General features: G+C 46.8%; 1 protein-coding gene across 10 annotated transcripts in view; it reads right to left on the bottom strand.

The window, feature by feature from the left end:
- Positions 1-291: 291 nt before the first annotated feature.
- The window catches only part of Dido1 (death inducer-obliterator 1), a 58044-nt gene continuing 39511 nt past the window's right edge, over positions 292-18824 (bottom strand). For all 10 annotated transcript variants that reach the window (XM_052724204.1, XM_052724199.1, XM_052724197.1 and 7 more), the window contains 10 exons: positions 17646-18105; positions 17373-17532; positions 16140-16256; positions 15893-15997; positions 14951-15086; positions 14199-14727; positions 13672-13825; positions 13211-13300; positions 12264-12459; positions 292-4904 (listed from right to left, as the gene is read on the bottom strand). In XM_052724204.1, the coding sequence (XP_052580164.1) occupies positions 1657-4904; positions 12264-12459; positions 13211-13300; positions 13672-13825; positions 14199-14727; positions 14951-15086; positions 15893-15997; positions 16140-16256; positions 17373-17532; positions 17646-18105 (5195 nt within the window). In that variant the 3' untranslated portion in view covers positions 292-1656. The remainder of the gene's footprint in view (positions 4905-12263; positions 12460-13210; positions 13301-13671; positions 13826-14198; positions 14728-14950; positions 15087-15892; positions 15998-16139; positions 16257-17372; positions 17533-17645; positions 18106-18824) is intronic.

Genomic DNA, 18824 nt, shown 5'->3' on the forward strand with positions numbered 1-18824 from the left:
AAGCTAGCAGTGAAAGGCTGGACTCTACACCCGACACCTGTGCATTCCAGAGCCACTGCTTCCTGCTCCAACACAGGTTGCCTTCAGTAACACCCTCAGGCTTCCTGCAAACCCATACACACGCAGTCAGGGCTCTACATAGGTTACCAGCCAGCACATTACTCTCTGGATCCTGACACCACACAGCAGGCAACATCCAGCGCAGGGACGAGGGCTGCTAGTTGGGAGTAGGATGCTTTTGCCTGCACCTGTGACAACCAGGGGCCAAGGCTGAGTGAAGAGAGAGACGAGAACTCTGTAGATATTTATTCTACTTCAAGTAACAAAACCTATGAAGTCCTGTGTTTAAATGGACAGTGATATAACACTCTGCAATACAAAATACAATGTACAGAAATTTCTATGAAGTAAACCTAAAGAAACACACTTGATTTTTATGCTTGTGCATTTAAGTTAGAAAATTTTACTTTATATGTTAAAAAAAACCCCTTCACATCTTATTAGATGTTGAAACTGACACTTTCGTGTAATTTAACCTGACATTTGGTTTATAATAGCAAATATCCCAAACTGCTATTTTTTCCATGTCATCTCAACTTAAAAATTTTTGCTATAAAGTGAAAAAAAAATCTGTAGTGATGTACAACGAAATAAGACTCCAAAGAACAAATGAAGCTCTCTAATTCTCTATCTGAAAAAGTAAGTTTATGAAAATATAAAAGGAACTATCAAACATATTTGCACAGTCAAATAAGTTAGCCGATCTTCTCAGCATCTTCAGAGGGGCTTGAGGGCAGCAGCAGAGCAGCCTTTCATGAAGCAGTCTGTCTTACCATCCTCCTCCTCTCTTCCAGATGTGGTACAAACGTTGCCCTGTCCCAATGAGAAGCTTCCAAACCCATCCTGTCTGAGGTCTGTGACTCTGCAGAGAGGACAGCACTGAGCAATGCTTTTCGGATTGACTCCTGTCTCTTCCCTCTTAAGCTACTCTGAACTGCTTTGCTTCTTTTTTTAGGCTGATACATTTGACCAATAAAAATAAATTGTTATTTGAAATGTAACAATTTCCACTAGGATGGATTACTTCTAATTATGTTCTGAAAAAACTTCTAAAGTGATGCATTGTGGGGAACCAGGCCTAGGAAGACTGTTCTCCCACAGTAGCAAGCACACCCCCAGCTCACCCCTCAACAGTGCTTTCTTTCCAGGACAGCACTGAGGCCCTGACAGGTCTGGGTATCTGGAAGCAGAGATGGCAGCACAGGAAAGCTAGCTCTACAGTCCACTGAAATTCCCTTAAAACTTACACCAGTCAAGTTATTGGAAAAGATAACTTTATAATTTGAAAAAAAGCAATATGCTTTTGTAGATACTTTCCCATTTCTGTAATTTTAAATGGAAATATTAAGTTATTAAAAAAAACATCAGAATTGTAAAGTTGGGAAATTTTGTAACAAACCATTATACACAAAATTACAGTAATTCCTGAAGTCCAGAATATTATATCCTGCATCTAAGTTCATAGCTATTTCAAAAACTCTTTGCTCAACATATTTTATGCACTTGGCTTTTAAAGGGGTCTTTGCCAGGCTGAGCCTATATTAATAACAGCTGACCCGAGGTCTTTGTCCTCACCAGCCCTGAGTGCAATGGCCTCTAGGCCTGGGCTGCGGCAGGGCCCCCATCAGAGGTCCTGGCCTCAGACTTCAGGTCCCGAGGGCTCTCTCTGCTCTTGCTGCGGTCCTTCCGGTCCCGGCCTCGGTCCCGGTCCCTGTCTCGGGCTCTCTCACGGTCCCTGTCTCGGTCTCTGCTCCGGGACCTGTCTCGGTCTCGCCGCCTTTCCCGGTCTCGGTCGCGATTCCTGCTTCTCTCACGGTTCCGGTCCCACTCCTTAGCCCGGTCGGTGTCTCGCTCCCTGTCCCTGTTGGAGCTCCTATCCCTGCCTTTGTCCCACTCCCGATGCCGGTCCCACTCCCGGCTCCTCTCCCAGTCTCTTTCTCGACTCCAGTTTCTGCCTCTCTCTCGCTCTCGCCTCCGATCCTCAAATGCCCGGCCCTGCCGACTCTCCAACCCTGGAGCTTCAGGCTCATCCAGAGACTTTTCCTTAGGTCCTGCTTCAAACCGCTCCCTCTGTCTCCCTTCAAAAGCCGGGTTCCTATACTCATGGCCTTTGCCTTCTCGGAACTCTGATGTGGCCCACTGCCCGTCAGCCTCGGGGCCCTGCCCAGGCCCAGCACTGGAAGGCAGGGTAGTGGCTGGGCCTGCCTCATCCCATCGGTCCTTCCTATGCTGAGGAGGGTGGCTTGGTAGCTCCAGCAGAGGCCGAGGGGGAGGCTTCACAGGCTGTGAAGACGGGCCTTGAAAGTGAAATCGAGAAGATGGCTGTTCATTTTTCTCAGCAAAGGGTGCAGGCCCCCTTGGTCCTCCATACGGCAGGGGTGCCGGTGCCCTCTGACCTGCAAACCGTGGCGGTGAGTTCACCCTCTGCTCTTCGAACTGCTGGGGCTGAACACCCCGGGGGCCAGGCATGAAACCTGGTGCTTGGCCCCTTGGCCCTTCAAATTGGCCAGGGTGAGGGCCCCGGGAAGTTTCGAACTGACTAGGATGGGGCCCACGTGGGCCCACAAAATGGCCAGGAGGTGGTCCCCTCTGGCCTCCAAACTGAGACGGTGGGGGTCCTCCACGGGGCCCTTTCATCTGAGTCAGGAGTGGCCGTCGCTGGCCTCCAAACTGGAAGGGAGCCCTGTTCCCCATGAACTGGGTCTGATCTGGTCCTTCACACTGAGCAGGGGCACCTGTCATCTCGTTGTATGGAGTGTCCTGGAATTCCCTCTTCTCCCCATGTGGATCCTTGCGTTCTTCAAATTGAGCGGGTGCTCCTCCTCTGGGTCCACCAAGATAAGAAGGTGAGAGTCCCCTGTTGTCCCCATAGGGAGGTGGCCCATGTTGCCCAGAGAATAAGGAAGGGATTGGTGGCTTCTGGACCCCAAATCTGGCAGGTGGAGGGCCTCTTGGTCCATCATTGTTAGGAACAATAGTCTCTTCTGAAAATGGAGGGACTGGCCCCCTAGGTCCTGGGAAACTAGGGCCGTGATGTCCTGACATCCCAAAATTGCGTGGTAAAGGTTCACGCTGGCCAGGAAACTGGGGCTGAGGGCCTCCTCCCCTCTGCCCAGGTTGGGGGAATGGAGTAGTGCCCTCACCAGGCCTGAGCTGTGGCTCTCTGCTGTCCTCAGTATCAGCTACTGGGCTATCACTCCTCCCAGCAGACTGAGCACCCCGAGGGTCCTCGTATTGGGATGAGCCAAGAGATGTTTCCTTAGACAGAAACACGGGCCCTGAAAAAGGCTCCCTGCCCCCAGAACTAAAATTCTGTGCTTCAGGTTGCAAAGGGAAGCTGGGTGGAAAGGTGGTGCTAGGGGGTGTGGGCAGCAGCACTCTGCGGGGTGCAGCTGGCCTGGCTGTGCCATCACCAGCAGTAGAAAAGTGGCTGCTGTCCAGGGACAATGAGACAGGGTTACCAGGGTGCTCGCACTTCTGGACATCATGTTCGGGTCTCAACACAGCATTTTCACCCGTAGCCCAGGGATTAGTCACCGACTCCTTGGCTTCGGGAGTCAGCCCAGTGCCCTGGACTGCTGCAGTCCCAGCAGCAGGAGTCTCCCTGGCAGGCAGGGTGCCTTGTGAGCCAGGTGTGCTTCCTGTGGAGGCCCTGGGAAGAGGTTCATTCTCAATGTTCTCGGCAGCCAGCCTCCTGGCCTGCCTCGGATCCCTACTCTGTCTCGAGTCTAAGTTGTGGTTGGCGCCCAGGGCTCCATGACTTGGGTCAGGGGCCTGCTGTTCCTGAGAGAACAGGTCTGCCTTAGCCAGGGAAGACTTGGGAGGTGGTGACATCAATGCATCCGACACAGAGAAGTGTGCCATGGAGACACCAACAGCAGCCCTCTGCTGCCTAAGGGCTTCTTCTTGCTCCTCCAGCTGCCTCTTTTGCTCTTCAATCTGCTTATTTAGCTCTTCTAACATTTTCTGTTGCTCCACTAGAGAGGCATTAGTGGCATCGGTGGTAAAGTCAGCAGGCCTCTCCATGGAGCTGACTTTCACACACATCCGATTGGGCAGGTCATCAATGGTCACTTTAGCTTCTTCTAAGATGGTCTCATCCTCTGGATCATAGGCCACCTCTTCCTTCTCAGCTGTCTCAGGGACATTTTCCACGTCATGGTGCCTCCCTGGCTCTGTAAGCAGCGTATGAAAGGCTCGCTCAGGGTTGTACTCTTCTTCTGGATCATAGGGCCTGTCATCTTCCTCCTCTTCCTCCACAGCCTTGTCTTTTGAGAATTGACCAAACTGTTGAACAATTGGATCCAACAAAGGAGCTGCTGACATGGCATCCTCCCCCTTGGCCTTGGAATCCTGATGTGGAGACAGGGTAGACCCAACAGATTCTTTGGTGGAGGGTTCAAATGATTTCTTTTTCCCAAACAGAGTCTGCAGGATGTGCTCCAGAGGCGAAGCTGTTTTTGAAGTGGCAGAAGTGACAGGGGAAGCTGTAGTGGTGATCACTGATGTGGTGGGTGCTGTGACAGTGCTGGTGGACCCTGGCTTGAGGGATGACAGTATTTTCAGTACTGGGGGTTCAGGAAGAGGAGGAGGGGGTGGAGGAGAACCAGGGGGTGTAGTGCTGCCCGCAGCTGTGTCTGCAGAGTGCAGATGGTACTTGGGAGGCTTCTTCTCAGATGGCAAAGCTGCAGTTACTTTGGGATAGACTGAAGTTTCTACTTCTTCCTGTTGGACTCGGGTCCGCTTTTCATCTGTCTTATCTAACTCTCCAGCACTTGAAGGACGTTTGACTTTCTGACATATTACTAACCCAAGAATTATATTTGGACGTGGTGATTCAAGACCTGGAAAACAAAATATTTTGACAAATTTTAGAATCTAAGCCTAGCTTTCACCCTTCAGAGGTAACTTTCACTGATGGGGAACTTCAATAGGCAGAGGAAGAAATTCTGTGGTAAAATAAAATCCCAAGTTTAAGAAGCTTATTATAGAAGGCCAAGGGATTGGAGTCTTTGAATGTACCAGCATACCCACCTAGTAGTCTTGAAAGAGACCCATGACAGATTAACACCCGATCAGAAACCATAAAACAAGAACTCAAGTCATGAGCAAACCTATCCCACATAAGAATTTATGCTATGTCTTTCCAGTTGCTAAAATGCCAAAGCTATAGAAGAGGTGAGACAGACAGGCAGCTACTGGCTGTTGGAACATTTGACTGGCAGGGTTGGCGAACAATGTTTTTTTGAGACAGGATTTTGTGTAGCCCTGGCTGTCCTGGAACTCATTCTGTAGACCAGACTGGCCTTGAACTCACAGAGATATGCCTATTCTTGCCTCTTGAGGGCAATGTTTTAAAAGTCTCAGCCAGGCGGTGGTGGCGCATGCCTTTAATCCTAGCACTCGGGAGGCAGAGGCAGGCAGATCTCTGAGTTCGAGGACAGCCTGGTCTACAGAGCGAGATCCAGGAAAGGCGCAAAGCTACACAGAGAAACCCTGTCTCAAAAAAAAAGTCTCAGCTATGTTCTCCCATTTGCCCCCACTGCACATCAGGAGACAGCAGCCCCTTTTAGCTTTAACGTGAGTTGCATATGTTAAATATACTAAGCTAGCAAATAGTTAGGGACCAGTTAAATTCAAGCTATAATGACCAATACAGAGAATTTAGTGTTTGGTGTCAGAATTATAGTAATGAGAAAACAAAGCTCAATTTAAAACAAAATTAATTGGACATTCACATATCACATTTCTACTGAGCTGTGAATGAATGGTAGGCACAGGGCATTTGCAAATGGTGGTAAAGAACATATACCCCAGGGAGGAAGCACTAGGAAGATTTAGGGCACACTGCTTTTAAAGGTAAGGACCTCTCTAAAACAGTGTGGCAAACAGTCTCAGGAATGCCAGTTTTCCAGTGCTGCTTCTCACTCGTCATGGTGTGAAACAAAGCAAGAATGAAAAGTCCAGGTCACAAAACTTGTAACTTGGAGGAGCAGGGGGAACGACACAGTGTCAAGAGTACAAATGTAGAATGAAACAAGCTGTCGATTTGACCATACTACTCAATTGACTGTCATAAAAATATATTCATATTATAATTTTTATGCAATTAAATCACTATCAAAGATTTTACTTGTGTTTCAAGCTACTGTAAACAATTGCTTTTGGACACTGTAATGTAGTTAGTTCTAAGGGTGTTACAATTCCTAAATTCCAGTAAGGCTTAGCACAGAATGGGGAACAGAGGTGGCAGACTGGGCCAGCCATTGAGAGCTGGCTACCCAGCCCCCACACCTAGCTCTCCTCCCTCCTTCCAGGAATCTGAGCCAGCCTACTGCTTCCTGGAGGGATGTACAAAAACTGAGATAGGGCCGTAATTGCCTAGTGTATCAAAGAGTTAGGCAGTAGAAAAAAACAACAACAAAAAACCCCAAAACAACCCGGAAAGCAGGCAGATCCTACTGAACACTCAGGATGTGTGGAAGGCAAGTTCTTTTTCTAAGGAGAAATGAAGGGAATTTTAAACTTAAAACAGGAGTTGCTATTTGCTTCCTGGATATTATACGGCTTGTTAAGATCTATAGTTTGGACTAATTGTTAAACCAGTTGTTTTTTTTTTTTTTCTTTTTTTTTAGCCTTTCTGGGCAAATCTGTAGGAAATGGCCAGAGCCTGCAAGTATGAGTTATGAAAACTCTTTGGAACATTTGGGCCTCAAGCTGAAGTTTTATTGGACAGCTCTGTAAGCCAGGCCTTTTCTAGAATTTGACACTAGGAGGCTGGCTGGGGGTGTGAGGTCGTGGGTTGTGGAGGAACATGGTGCTAAGGGCTGGAGGTCCTGGTATGAGGGGGCAGGGTAGGCAGCTTAATGTGGACCACTAGTCCTCCAGAGGGGGCTATATTGCCTCATTCCAGGAAGGACTTCCAGACCACCCAAGTGCAGGTGATGGGCCCTTCACTGCAACCAAGACTCAAAACGGGGTCCAGGGTATTCATTAGAATTAGTGTCTCCCACCACAGCAGGATGCTCCAGCAACCACAGTAAGCTGGCAGTTGTGTTAGTGTTTATGCTGGTTTGGAGCACAGCAGGCTGCCTAGACTGGCATCTTACAGCAGCTGTTTCTAATCACCTGGCCATCCCGTGTGCATACTGCAGGGCTCCACAGACTGGTCCAATTTCTGGCTAACCTCCCCAGAATGCACAGCCTTGTTCTGAAACAACCCTTATTGCCTGCCTCATGTATACCTACAACTACATAAAGACCCACAAGGAACGGTGACTCATATGTATTATCTGCTCAGGAGTCTGAGGGCAGGAAGATCTTCATGAGTTCAAGGTCAACTTAGACTATATGGTGACTTCCAGGTCAGCCTGGGCCAAAACCAAACAAAAACAAAACAAAACCCAAACCCAACTGTAGCTAGCACCCTGAAAGCAGCAGCAACTTGTGAATAATCAAATTTAATTATCCGTCTTGGGCCTTGGAAGGATCTTCACTGAGGAGTGAGGGGCATGTCCCAAAGTTAATGATGCTGCTTCATTGTGTATGTAAGGTATGCCATATAAGAGGAAATGTTAATGAAGGTCAAAGGCCCCAAGCCCCCATCTCTACCCCACACCTCCAGGAGGGGCAGTGGAGATCCAGGTTTCTTGGGGTCCAATTTCCAGGCTTGCTGCATTTCGTCAGTCATCAGGTTAAGAACTCAGCTCCCCGGAGTGTGGGATGTATGGCCTGAGAAGCAATGAACCCCCCAGCTGCAGTGCAGATGGGGGTCCACAAGAGCCAGCACTAGACAGGATGGCAGTCACTTACTCATCACCCTTGGGGACTCTTACGAGGCTGTCAATTCACACAACTACGCAAAACAAGCACTGGGAGACTGACATACCAGATGCAGTTAAAATGTGCTGTCCAACTAGAAGGGATACATTGTTTAATGTGTATGAAAGCAAGCCCTGTAAGCTCCACATCTGTCCTCGTTTTCAAGGTGCAAATGTCTTTCTAGCCTTTGGACTCAGTAGTATCAGACAGCAAGAGAAACCAGACAAGGGTGCACCTGAAGAGTGTGCTAGTTAATCTCCAGGACCTGTATCTAGACGTGTCAGCAACAGAGTCTGAAGATGTGGCTGAAGACAACCACCTGCTTCTACAGATAGTGGGAGGTGGTGCTGTGACCTGTGTGCATGTTAGCATTCCCGTTTATTAACAGAATCACCCCAAAGTAGACTCCCACTGACCTCACACCTATCTAATTGACACCTCTATTCCCAAATCTAACAGTATGTTCGACGTGTTCAAGATGAGAACCTTTTTATGGTTTGAATCTGTCAAAACAAAATGTGCACACCTGCTGGATCAGAAACTGTGTATGACTTGGACACACTTGGCAACGAGGGGAACTGTATACTTCCCAACCCACCTAGCACACACACACTCACGCACATGTCCTCCCTCCTCGACTGACGCTGTGAGACCAGGGTAAAGCCACTGCACCCCGTGCATGCTTGGGGTAACCAGGGCTCTGTCCATCTTCTTCCAGGTGCCCAAGTACAAAGGACACCATGGAGCATGCCAGTCTGCATGCCCTCTGCTGTGAACCACTTGGCAGGATACTGAGAGCCCTTGTACTACCAGAAGAGAGTTATGCTGGCTTACAAGGAGCAGAGGTAGACCTAGGGCAAGTGGCCCTAGCTACCACATGGTTCCAAGTCAAACAAACAATGACCAGTTTCCATGACATATTTTTATTGATTTAGATAGACAAAGTAGTACATTCCATTCAATACTGTATTTTACTTTGATTACAGTTTCTGTGCAAATCTTTGATACACACACAAGAAAACTGGAGTGCTTACCTGCTAATATTTTAAAGCATAAAACTTTCCAGCTAATTGAACTGTTTAAAGTAAACACAAAGACACTGGAGTGTAACATTTCCTGAGGAATGCGTTCTATGTGTAGAGGCATGCCCTTTCTCTCAGAGCCACTGAGGGTGATTTGGGGGAGACTGACTGCATGCTGAATGAACTGGGGAGTCCAACAGGCACAGACTGACACCAAACAAAGTGTCCTTGGTTTTCTCCAGCCTGGCAGTGGGCCCTGATGAATATGAGGTGGGTACATGGGTTTCAGACTCAGTGTTGTCAGGGCCAGGTAGAATGCAAGGGTTCCCTGTAACTAAACTAGTCTCACTCCCTTGACTAAGGCTACAAGCCATCTGAGAACCTGTTGGTGGATTTAAGATAGCATCTAAACTAGTGTGGAGAAGATGGACAGCAGAGTCAGAGGGACCTAGGTTTTTTAGCTGTCCTTTGAAATAATCAAAAGGTATAAACAAGGTATAAACATCAGTGTCTGACAGACTAAGGCCAGACAGCATTTTTGTAGAAAACCATTAAAAAGGACACTAGAGTCATTAAGAAACCCAGCAGCTCTGGATGTACTGACTGGGTCTGTGAACCACATATGCTAGGCCAAGAACCAAATGCTGGCCATAAGTGTTCTGAAGGTGTGGCCTAAGTACTTTTGAGGTCTCGTCATCCTTCAAAGTAAGAAAGAAGCCAATGTCTGAAAATCTTTGGCTCTGAGTTCAGTTGGAGAGGACCACCTGTGGTTCCATGTGTAGAAAATGGGGTACATAGACAAGTGGGTCACTTTCCTGCAAGGCCATCTCTACTCCTATCATGATCTTCTGCACACACACTACATGGGACTGACTCTACCTGGTCATGAGGACATTCTACCCCTGCTATGAGGACAGCGCTGTACCATTCACAGTCAAGGCGGAGTCTTTGGATTGAGAGAAAGGCTTTGGGTATGCAGACCCCAGCCCCAGTAATTTCCTAGGTATGTGACCCCCAGCTTGCTGGGTAGCTGGTACTCAGACAGGGCCATTGGTCGGCTGAGGGGACAGAGCTACTACCTGTAGATGGCCCAAGGTGTCCAGAGCTTCTGGGAAGATTACATGCTATAAGGACAGGGAAAAAGAAGCCAGGAACAAGGCTCCAGCCCAGCCTTACATACATATAGCACACACAAGCATAAGCATATAAACACACACACACACACACACACACACACACACACACACACACACACACACCCCTACACCTAGAAAATGCCAAGTCAAGCCATCAGTACATAAGGCAGGTCCAGCCACAAGCCTGGCCTAGGCCAAGGCTGTTTGCACTGACAGTGTGCAAATACCACACACATGTAATTGTGGCAATGGTATCATTAAAATCTGTATTTCAGTCCTTAAGTTTAAAAAAAAAAAATCTTTAGAAGTTTAAAGGTAGTATTTCATTACTTTTCTAAATTCTTATTTTAGCAAGACACATTTATGATGTACTGTGGATGGAACCTGCCTATCTTTTGAGCGCGCCCTTCAGTGTCATGGCCTCAATAAGTGTGCCCCTCTCCTTGACCAGTGGTCAGTGTCCATCTTTTAGTGGGATGCAATATGCCAACCCCCAACCCCTGTCATCTTGGAAGCACAGTGTGGCCTTGCCCTGTCCCAGCTGGCTATTCTACAACCCTGAACCCAGATGACTGTGCAGCCACAATTGATGGTGCCATTCCTCTGGCAGTTTCCTCCTGGCCCTGGCCACTGGGAACCTCATCCAAGTTCTATTTGGTTAAGGGTCCCATGTACCCCAAAGCCCACGTACTCTGCAAGATCCATGTACTCCCAACACTCTGTTCTCATTTGGCAATGCTGAGATGGAGATGGGGTAGAGAGAATATAAAGGATGAAGTGGTGCTTTTGTTTTTAAGTAAACTGGAGGTAAGAGATCTAACTCACACTTCTGCAATAAATGGTGTACTTTTCCACCTGAGAGGAGGGTGTCCAGGGGCAATACCTACCCTCACTACAAACACCACCTGTGGACACTAACTCCTACCCACCAGCTGAGACACATCTAAGCAACCGGCCGCTCTTCACACAGGTGCCAAGGGTCGGCAGCTTCTGGATCTTCACTTCCAGGAGAACTGGATACCTCTTTCCCCATGGTCATGGAAAATGCTGGCCAGAGCTCTTCACATGGCTGTCATCGAACACTTCCAGGGCACTTTCTGCCACCCACAGTGGCAGTTTTGTTTTTTTTAATCCCCAATATGGCTTCACAGAACACACTAAAGCACTTTGCTTTTGAAATGTGCCGGGCACTAAAATCACCTATTGCATCGTGCCCATTAACACTTAACCCTTGAATTATGACACCAACCAATACCTTAATGTGCACGTATTTTGAAACTGCAGGCCCAGGGAACCCATGCCATGAACTAGGAACAGGCTGTAGTTGGCAGAGGGCTGTGCTTGGGGCAATGGGCGTGGGCCTTCAGCATCCCAGCAAGTTTAGATGTAGTGCAAGTGGTGTGGGTACAGGGCCTTGGGCACGCATCAGCCACCTCTATGACAGTATTTTAAAGAATATTTAGCACATGTCAAAACCAATGGCTTTTAGGTTAAGACTAATCCTCTGGGGACATAATGACCAAAGAGACCAATTTAGGAACCTAGTGCAAATTCCCTAGTTGAAGCCATGAAAACTCCTTGAAGGCACTTAGCAGAGCTGGACATCACTGGACCAGACCCCTCCGTGTCATCTGAACCCCAGTTTATGTTTCTGTATAAGTAATCTGCTAAGCAATGCTTCATAGGAAAGAGCAAATCTAGATAGTTTGAAAAGATAAAAGAACTTACTACAATATGTGCAGTGACCAAAAAGCAGTCATTTTGAGATGCTTCTCTTTGGCACTGTTACCGGACCCCTTAGGAATCAGGTCCTGTGGAGAAGCACCTTAGAATGGAAGAGGCCAGCTCACTTTGAGAAGAGTGGCAACAGTAATAGCAACCCTCTTTCTAGAGTGGAAGGGACCCCTGGATCCAGGCAAGCCCTGTCTTTCCTCTCTGGGTCTGGTTCTTGATCGTGGCATTTGAACAGCTCCCTGGTCTGAGGCAGCAAACAATTTGGTTGTAAGTAGTGAGTCAATTTTCACAAGAACTGAGATAGTTTTAGAGCCATGTGCCCACATCTCTCAGAGAACAGATTCTCCTGCAATGCATGGTTCCACTGGTTGTCCTAATCTAGCTCCTTAAGAGTTTATGCCAGGTGGCAGAAACCTGAAAGAATTGTGTCAGTGTAGAGGACTATGTGGGGACTGGCTGTGCCTACACCTCCCAGAAACTGGGTGCTTACCTGGGCCCTCAAAGGGCAAGAGTTTGGATGGCACAGGGTCCTTAGCACTCAGTGGAATCAGGTACAGATCCTTGACATGCCTGTTGTTATTAGCTACAACCCCAAAGCGGCCACGGCTGCTAAAATAGGAGTAGAGAGAGATGTAGGCAACTTCCTCCTCCTCTGTGGCAGGGTGGAAGCGGATCAGACAGAGCTCCTGTAAGGCAAACAGAGCACAGGGAAGCATGCACCTGGGCTGCCCTGAACAGCCCTCCTTCAGATGCAGACCCTAAGACACACTGCCTAGGAGTTCTGTCAGATCTATTGCCTGCACTTACATCAAGTATAAAGAACAAAGGTTCTGGTTGACTGGTGGGCTAGAACCACCTCCACTCCCAGGACTGTCAGTGAGCCACTGTGTACAGCTGTCAGACACCAAGCAAGCTTTCACTATTCATACGATGGGGATCACAGCACACAGGACACACCAGCAGCAGGTGTCTGGGTGTCCCCACACTAGAAAGCCAGTCTATATGGTTTACCTCCTCTTGTGAGCCTGGTCCAAACTATGGACCACAAAATAAACCTCACACACTTCACCTGCAGCTAACTTGAGGGATTTTTAGGAAGCCTAAACCTGTGTATGAAGTAACACTGTGTGCCTAAGCCAGGACACCTCCAAGTTCTTACCTTCTTTTCCCCTCCTTTCTTCCCATGAAAGAGAGAAGCAAAGTCTGTGTATTTACTAAAATTTGAATGCATTCACACCATTATGATAAATTAGAAACAAACTCCTATTGCTACTAGTCAAGTATACCTTTACACCTTTATGTACTTATAAACATTTTCAACATCTAGTAAGTTATAGGCTGATGTTTCAAGCCTTAGCCCAATAAAATGGGAATTAAAAAAAAAATTAAGCAAACACAATTTCCCACTGTTGCAGAGACCACACTGTGAGCAGGTACCTTGGACACCGACGACTTGAGCTTGCCAACATAATCCCAAACTGTCTTTGGGGCAATTCTTCCACCGATGTGGATGGTGTCAGGCAAATCCTACAGAAGAACACCAAGTCAACATCAGAGCTGCAGTCTTCAGAAATTGACACAATTAATTCCAAAACACCGTATCACACACTAAAGCCATCACCACTTTAGAAAGACTGTCACCTAAAGCCAGAGTGGGAGACAACCACTTCTTCTCAAGGATATTATGTTCTGAAACTGAGGCAGGTCACATATGTGGAAATAACCCACCTAAGCAGGGAACTAAGCCTGACTTCTGATCCACATTTCTGTCTTTGGCCATACAATATAAGAGCAGCATAAATCTGATTTCTCCAAGACACACCAACATGCCCACATACCCAGAAGAGAAGGAGAAAGGGGAGAAGAGAGAGGCGGGTGGGGAATTTCTTGGTTCTAACCTCACTGAGATAATCCAAACACCCAGAGACAGGATATGCCTTAGTGACAAATTTTGCTACACTCTGCATATTAATAAATCCTTTCCAAATCGTGCTGAGTCGAGACAAGAAGAGGGTTGTATCTCCTTCTGGCGGGGATCGTGATTCTGAAATGCTGTAAAAGCAAACCATAAAAAAAATGTCACTTTCTTTTTGTACAATGGATACTTCGAAGTACGGCAACTTCATACTTGGGAACAAAAGAGACCCCCAAGGTTGGTGGCTTCCTTTACCAAGCAACTATTTAAGTCATAATGGTTTAGACATTTGGTCAAGAAAATAAGTGGATCATCAACAAATCGGAATTGCCATAAGCTAAAACCTTCATACTCAAGACCTGAATGACCCCAAATTAATAATTAGGCATCCAAGAAATGGAGCATTTCTAAGATACTAAAGCCAGGTTTCTGATCAATCTAATCACTACCTTTCCTTGTCAGTCTAAAGCAAGAGTTTGAGGTTTTCTCAGACCCCTCCTGAAAACACACCTCGTATTTGGTGATGGTGGTACTGACAGGTATCTTGAGTCAGGAGAGGAGGATGGCTTAGCCAGTATGGACTTAGGCACCACTGCAGGAGTCAAAGCAGGCTTTAGCATGTCCAGTTTGGTTTCTGATGTGTGCGAGTTGTCCAGGTGGGCTGCCGTGGAGGCTGTGACTGTGCATGACCCACTCAGGGCGGTCCTGGGGTCTCGGCCAGACACTGTGACTGTGGTAACCACCCCACTCCCACCAGAGGCAGAGCAGGGAGAGAGGCCATCCAGTGGGGAGGGCTCAGGATGGCCATCACCTGGAGGCCCAGGGAAACATTTTCTCTCCTGGTTCAGACTAGATACACTCTCCAGTTCTGGCTCAGAGGCATTTTCAGGCAGTGTCTCTGCAATTCCTTCATCAGCAGAGTTAGAAACTGGATCAGATGGAGAGCCGTCATGCTTGGGCTTCAAGTCTTCTTTCTTAGCAGAAGCTGAAAGCTTTTGCTTTTTAGGAGCTGGTTCATCCTCCGATGATGGAACCTGACCTGAAGAGTATGAGGTATGAGAAGACACATTCAAGAGCACAGCTCCATCACAAGCAGGGAATGGTTTCTTATGCTAATCAAAAGCAACTGAGGCACGGCTACATACGAACCAGAAAACCACTGTCTAAACGTGGCTTGACTACTGCTACATTTAGAAGAGCAATTTTAAACAAAATCCAATTTTGTCTCATTTCCAAAGTTTCAGGCCCTAAATTATGCTCACCTGTACAAATTTTACAGTTTAAATCAAAGAGATGAGCCCGATGCTGACTTGTCGTGTCCTTTAGCATGCTGCTGAAGACATCGAGAAGAGGCGTCATGCTCTTTTCAGGCGCAGCTCTTACTGATTCTTGTTGTTCCTACAATTGAATGCAAGTAGGTCTTGCCTTTGTCGTTTTCTTGAGACAATGTCTTGAAATGTAGCAGAGGATGACCCTGAAACTCCTGAACCTCCTGCTTCCATCTAGCATAGTTGTTGTCAACCTTCCTTATGCTGCCACCCTTCAATACAGTCTCTCCTGTTGTGGTGACCCTCAACTCTTAAAATTTTTTGTTGCTACTTAATAACTGTAATTTTGCTACTGTTATGAATTCTAATGTAAATATCTGATATGCAGACCATCTGATATGTGATCCTTGTAAAAGGATCATTCTACCCTCAAAGAGCTCACAACCCACAGGTTGAGAACCATTGATCCAGAAAGTGCTGGGATTACAGGTAAGTGCCAACATGCTTGGCTCAAATAGCTAATTTCCTTTCCAAAATCAAATCCATCTCTAAGTTAATAGCACAAATGGTGAAGAACCAATGGAGAGCCAAGTGTGGTGCCTGGAGGTGGAAGCAGGTGGATCTCTGAGTTCAAGGCCAACCAGGTCTACAGAACAAGTTCAAAAAAAAGGAGAAAAAGCCCACCAAGCCAGGTCTATAATCCCCCAATTCCAGAGGTAAAAAGTTTTAGGCCAGACAAAGAGAAACTGCATCAAAAACTAAAGGAGCCCAAATTACCCCACTGAACAGCAGCACTTGGAAAACACTGCACCATGCACACACATACACTTGTTTAAAGGTCAGTGACTTGCTCAGTGACTTAGGACACCTGAAAGCAGGTAAGAGATGTTGTTAATCTTAGTCTCCATACAAACACTGGACACCCCAAATGCTCACTTCTGAATCTGACACTGGTGGAGAATCTTCCATGTCAGGAATAGGTTCTGGCTTAGCAGTGTTCTTCTTGCTTTCATTAAGTAACTTAGTCCTGGACTCTATCACCTACAATAAGGAGGACAGAAATGAAGGCTTCAGCTTTGGGTTCCAGGGAGAAGGAATATTCATCCATCCTACAAACAGCTTATTAATGGATTCTAGAAAAATGAAACCTCTAGGGCCTCAGACAACCACCCTCAACACTTACAGATTTTGTAGGCTTCTCTGTCCACGTGGAAAGTTCTTTAGATACAAGTTCTTCAGGCTTCATTCTGACAAGTTTTGCCAAGGAGATTTCTTCTCGAAGAACTCGATGGAAGAGCCCCTATTTAAAAGAAAAAAAAAAAAAAGCACCTTTCATTTCCTCATCTATAAACCTGTAGTGTTATCTTCTGCTCTGGATCAATATGAAGAACCCAAGCAGCACAACGGAACTCAGATGGACACTGACTACCCCGAGAACTTAGCCACACCCCCTCAGAGTACACTCTCAGCCTGCCATGCAGCAGCCTCTCTGAAGTAGGCAACAGCAAATCTGAGAGAAGACTTCAAGGCCATCTGCAGAGTCTATGCCTTCTCAGGATCACAACTCATGCACACAACTTGGAATATAGGTTAAAAAGGTGGAAGTCAGGAGAGAGAGGTGGTACATACCTGGGAAGCGGAAGCACAAGACTGCTTCAAAAATAGTATTTAGAAGGCCAGACTGTACATGCCTGCAATCCTAGCACTGGGATTTGAGTTTGAGGCCAGCCAGAGAGCTACATAGTGAGACCCTGTTCCCCCCCGCCCCCCAAAAAACGTTAGAAATAAAGGCAGGAACATATCACTTCTACCATGGAATTGCAGACCATGGCAATGTAGCCAGGGCACTTCTGGTTCTAAAACACAGGGGCTATGTGTATTCAGAGTCTAGAGAACATTATAAACAGCCCCAGCAGCAGAAATCGAGAGGCACCATGCTAGCTAGGCAAGGCTGAGAACTGCAAGGGGTGGCCCAAATCATGTGGCTGAGGAAGAAAGGTAAGGCAGAAAAGGTTGCCTGATCCCAGATGTGGTAGCACACACCTTAATCCCAGCACTTCCTATGCAGAAGCAAGTGGATCTCTTAATGAGTTTGAGGCCAGCCTGGTCTACAAAGCAAGAACCAGGCTAGCTAAAGATATGGTGAGACGTTGTCTCAAAAACAAAAGTCCACCAGACATCCCTGAAAATTGGGATGAAAAACTTTAATCTTAGGACGGTGGGCATGTGATTTGTAGAGGGGTTATAAAATCTGTTTAACTCTAGTTCTGGCAGAGAAAATGATGACCCACAAAGACAGAAAGGATACTCAAAATGCTATTTGGTATGTCACTGTAAAGCTAACAGAAATGAATGTAGGGCTCTATTATTCTGGGTCAAGAAGTCCCAAGACCTAGTTGGGGGCAGACAGACAGACCTGATTCTTAGGATCCTTAAGGTTGAACATGATGCTGCGATATTTGCTCTTATAACGATTATCAGTAACCTGGAACAAGTTAAACATCTCCTTCTCAATGTGGAGGGCAATTTTTCCTACTTCATTTTCTGTCATTATTAAGTCATCGCTGTCATTGACTCTGAATAGAATGAAAAGAGGAATTACATAAACCAGGGGCACTTGCCTAGTGAGGAAATTCAGAATACTATCACCAATGCTATATCTGCAAGAGTGACATGTACAATGGCCCACCTTTTCCACAAAATCTCTTTCAAGGAGCGTCTTATATTTTGCCGAATTTGTGAATTGGGCTGTGATGGGGCTGGGCTCACAGGCCCAAGGCGTCCTGGGGCTGGAGAGGCTGCAGGGACATTGGCAGACATTGGCTTCCTGATAACTCCCACCACAGCAGCAGAGCCAGGCAACTTTTTGGAAGCAGCTGTCACAGGTGATGGTCCTGTCTGCCTGGCAGAAGTGCCTGAAGGGGTAGCTGAGGGCCATGGCCTCTTGGGGATGGTACCCTTGAAGCCTGAGGGTAGCTTCTTAATGGCTGGTTTGGCTCCTGCCACGTTAGCATAAGGAGGAAGCTTCTTTGGAACAAGATTTCTAGGTGAAGTCTGTCTGCCCATCAGGGAGCCTGGAGGAACCATCTTCTTTGGGACTGCAGATGCTGCCATTGTTCTGTCCTCCACTCTCCTGTCTTCCTTCATGGCTAGAAAGCAGAATGCAGACAGTGTGAGATACGGCAACACATAAAAACTCCAGTTGACATTGTACCATGTCCACCCCGGAAATAGCCAGTCAACCTAGACATTAGTCAGATACATTTGCAGGTTTTTAAGATCCTGAAACTCAGAAAGGTTTCCCACAGTATTTTATGATGGTAATTATTCTTTATTTCAGAAAGAAAAGGCTTTAGTGTATTAAACCTTTCACTTTAAACAAACCAATTATCAAAGGACCAACTAATTACTAGCTAAGCTGTAAAACTAAAGGATGAGCTTCCCATCAAAATAGGGCAGATTTACAAGATAATTTTTATTAACAAGTCAAGGTGTTTTTGTATGAACTTGAATCCCCACCGCACCCCCACCCCCCGCGCCCCAACAGGGTTTCTGTGTAGCTTTGGAGCCTGTCCAGGAACTAGTTCTGTAGACCAGGCTGGCCTCGAACTCACAGAGATCTGCCTGCCTCTGCCTCCCGAGTGTGCCACCACTGCCCGGCTAAAAAAAATCTTTTCAAGGGGAAAATCAGACAAACTCTCCTCCATGCACAGCCAACTCTAAGGGTCCTGGAGGTTGACACCTTCCTGTCAGCACAGGGAATACACATTACTTCATCACTTTGCGGGAGTTCACTGGACACAGTTGATAAAAATATAGACTGGTGATGTTTGCAATATAGGGAAGATCAGCCAACCTATTTTCATAC

This window comes from Peromyscus californicus, unplaced genomic scaffold, assembly GCF_007827085.1.
Source record: "Peromyscus californicus insignis strain IS unplaced genomic scaffold, ASM782708v3 Scaffold_7__1_contigs__length_154581171, whole genome shotgun sequence".
In the NCBI taxonomy this organism is placed as follows: Eukaryota; Metazoa; Chordata; class Mammalia; order Rodentia; family Cricetidae; genus Peromyscus; species Peromyscus californicus.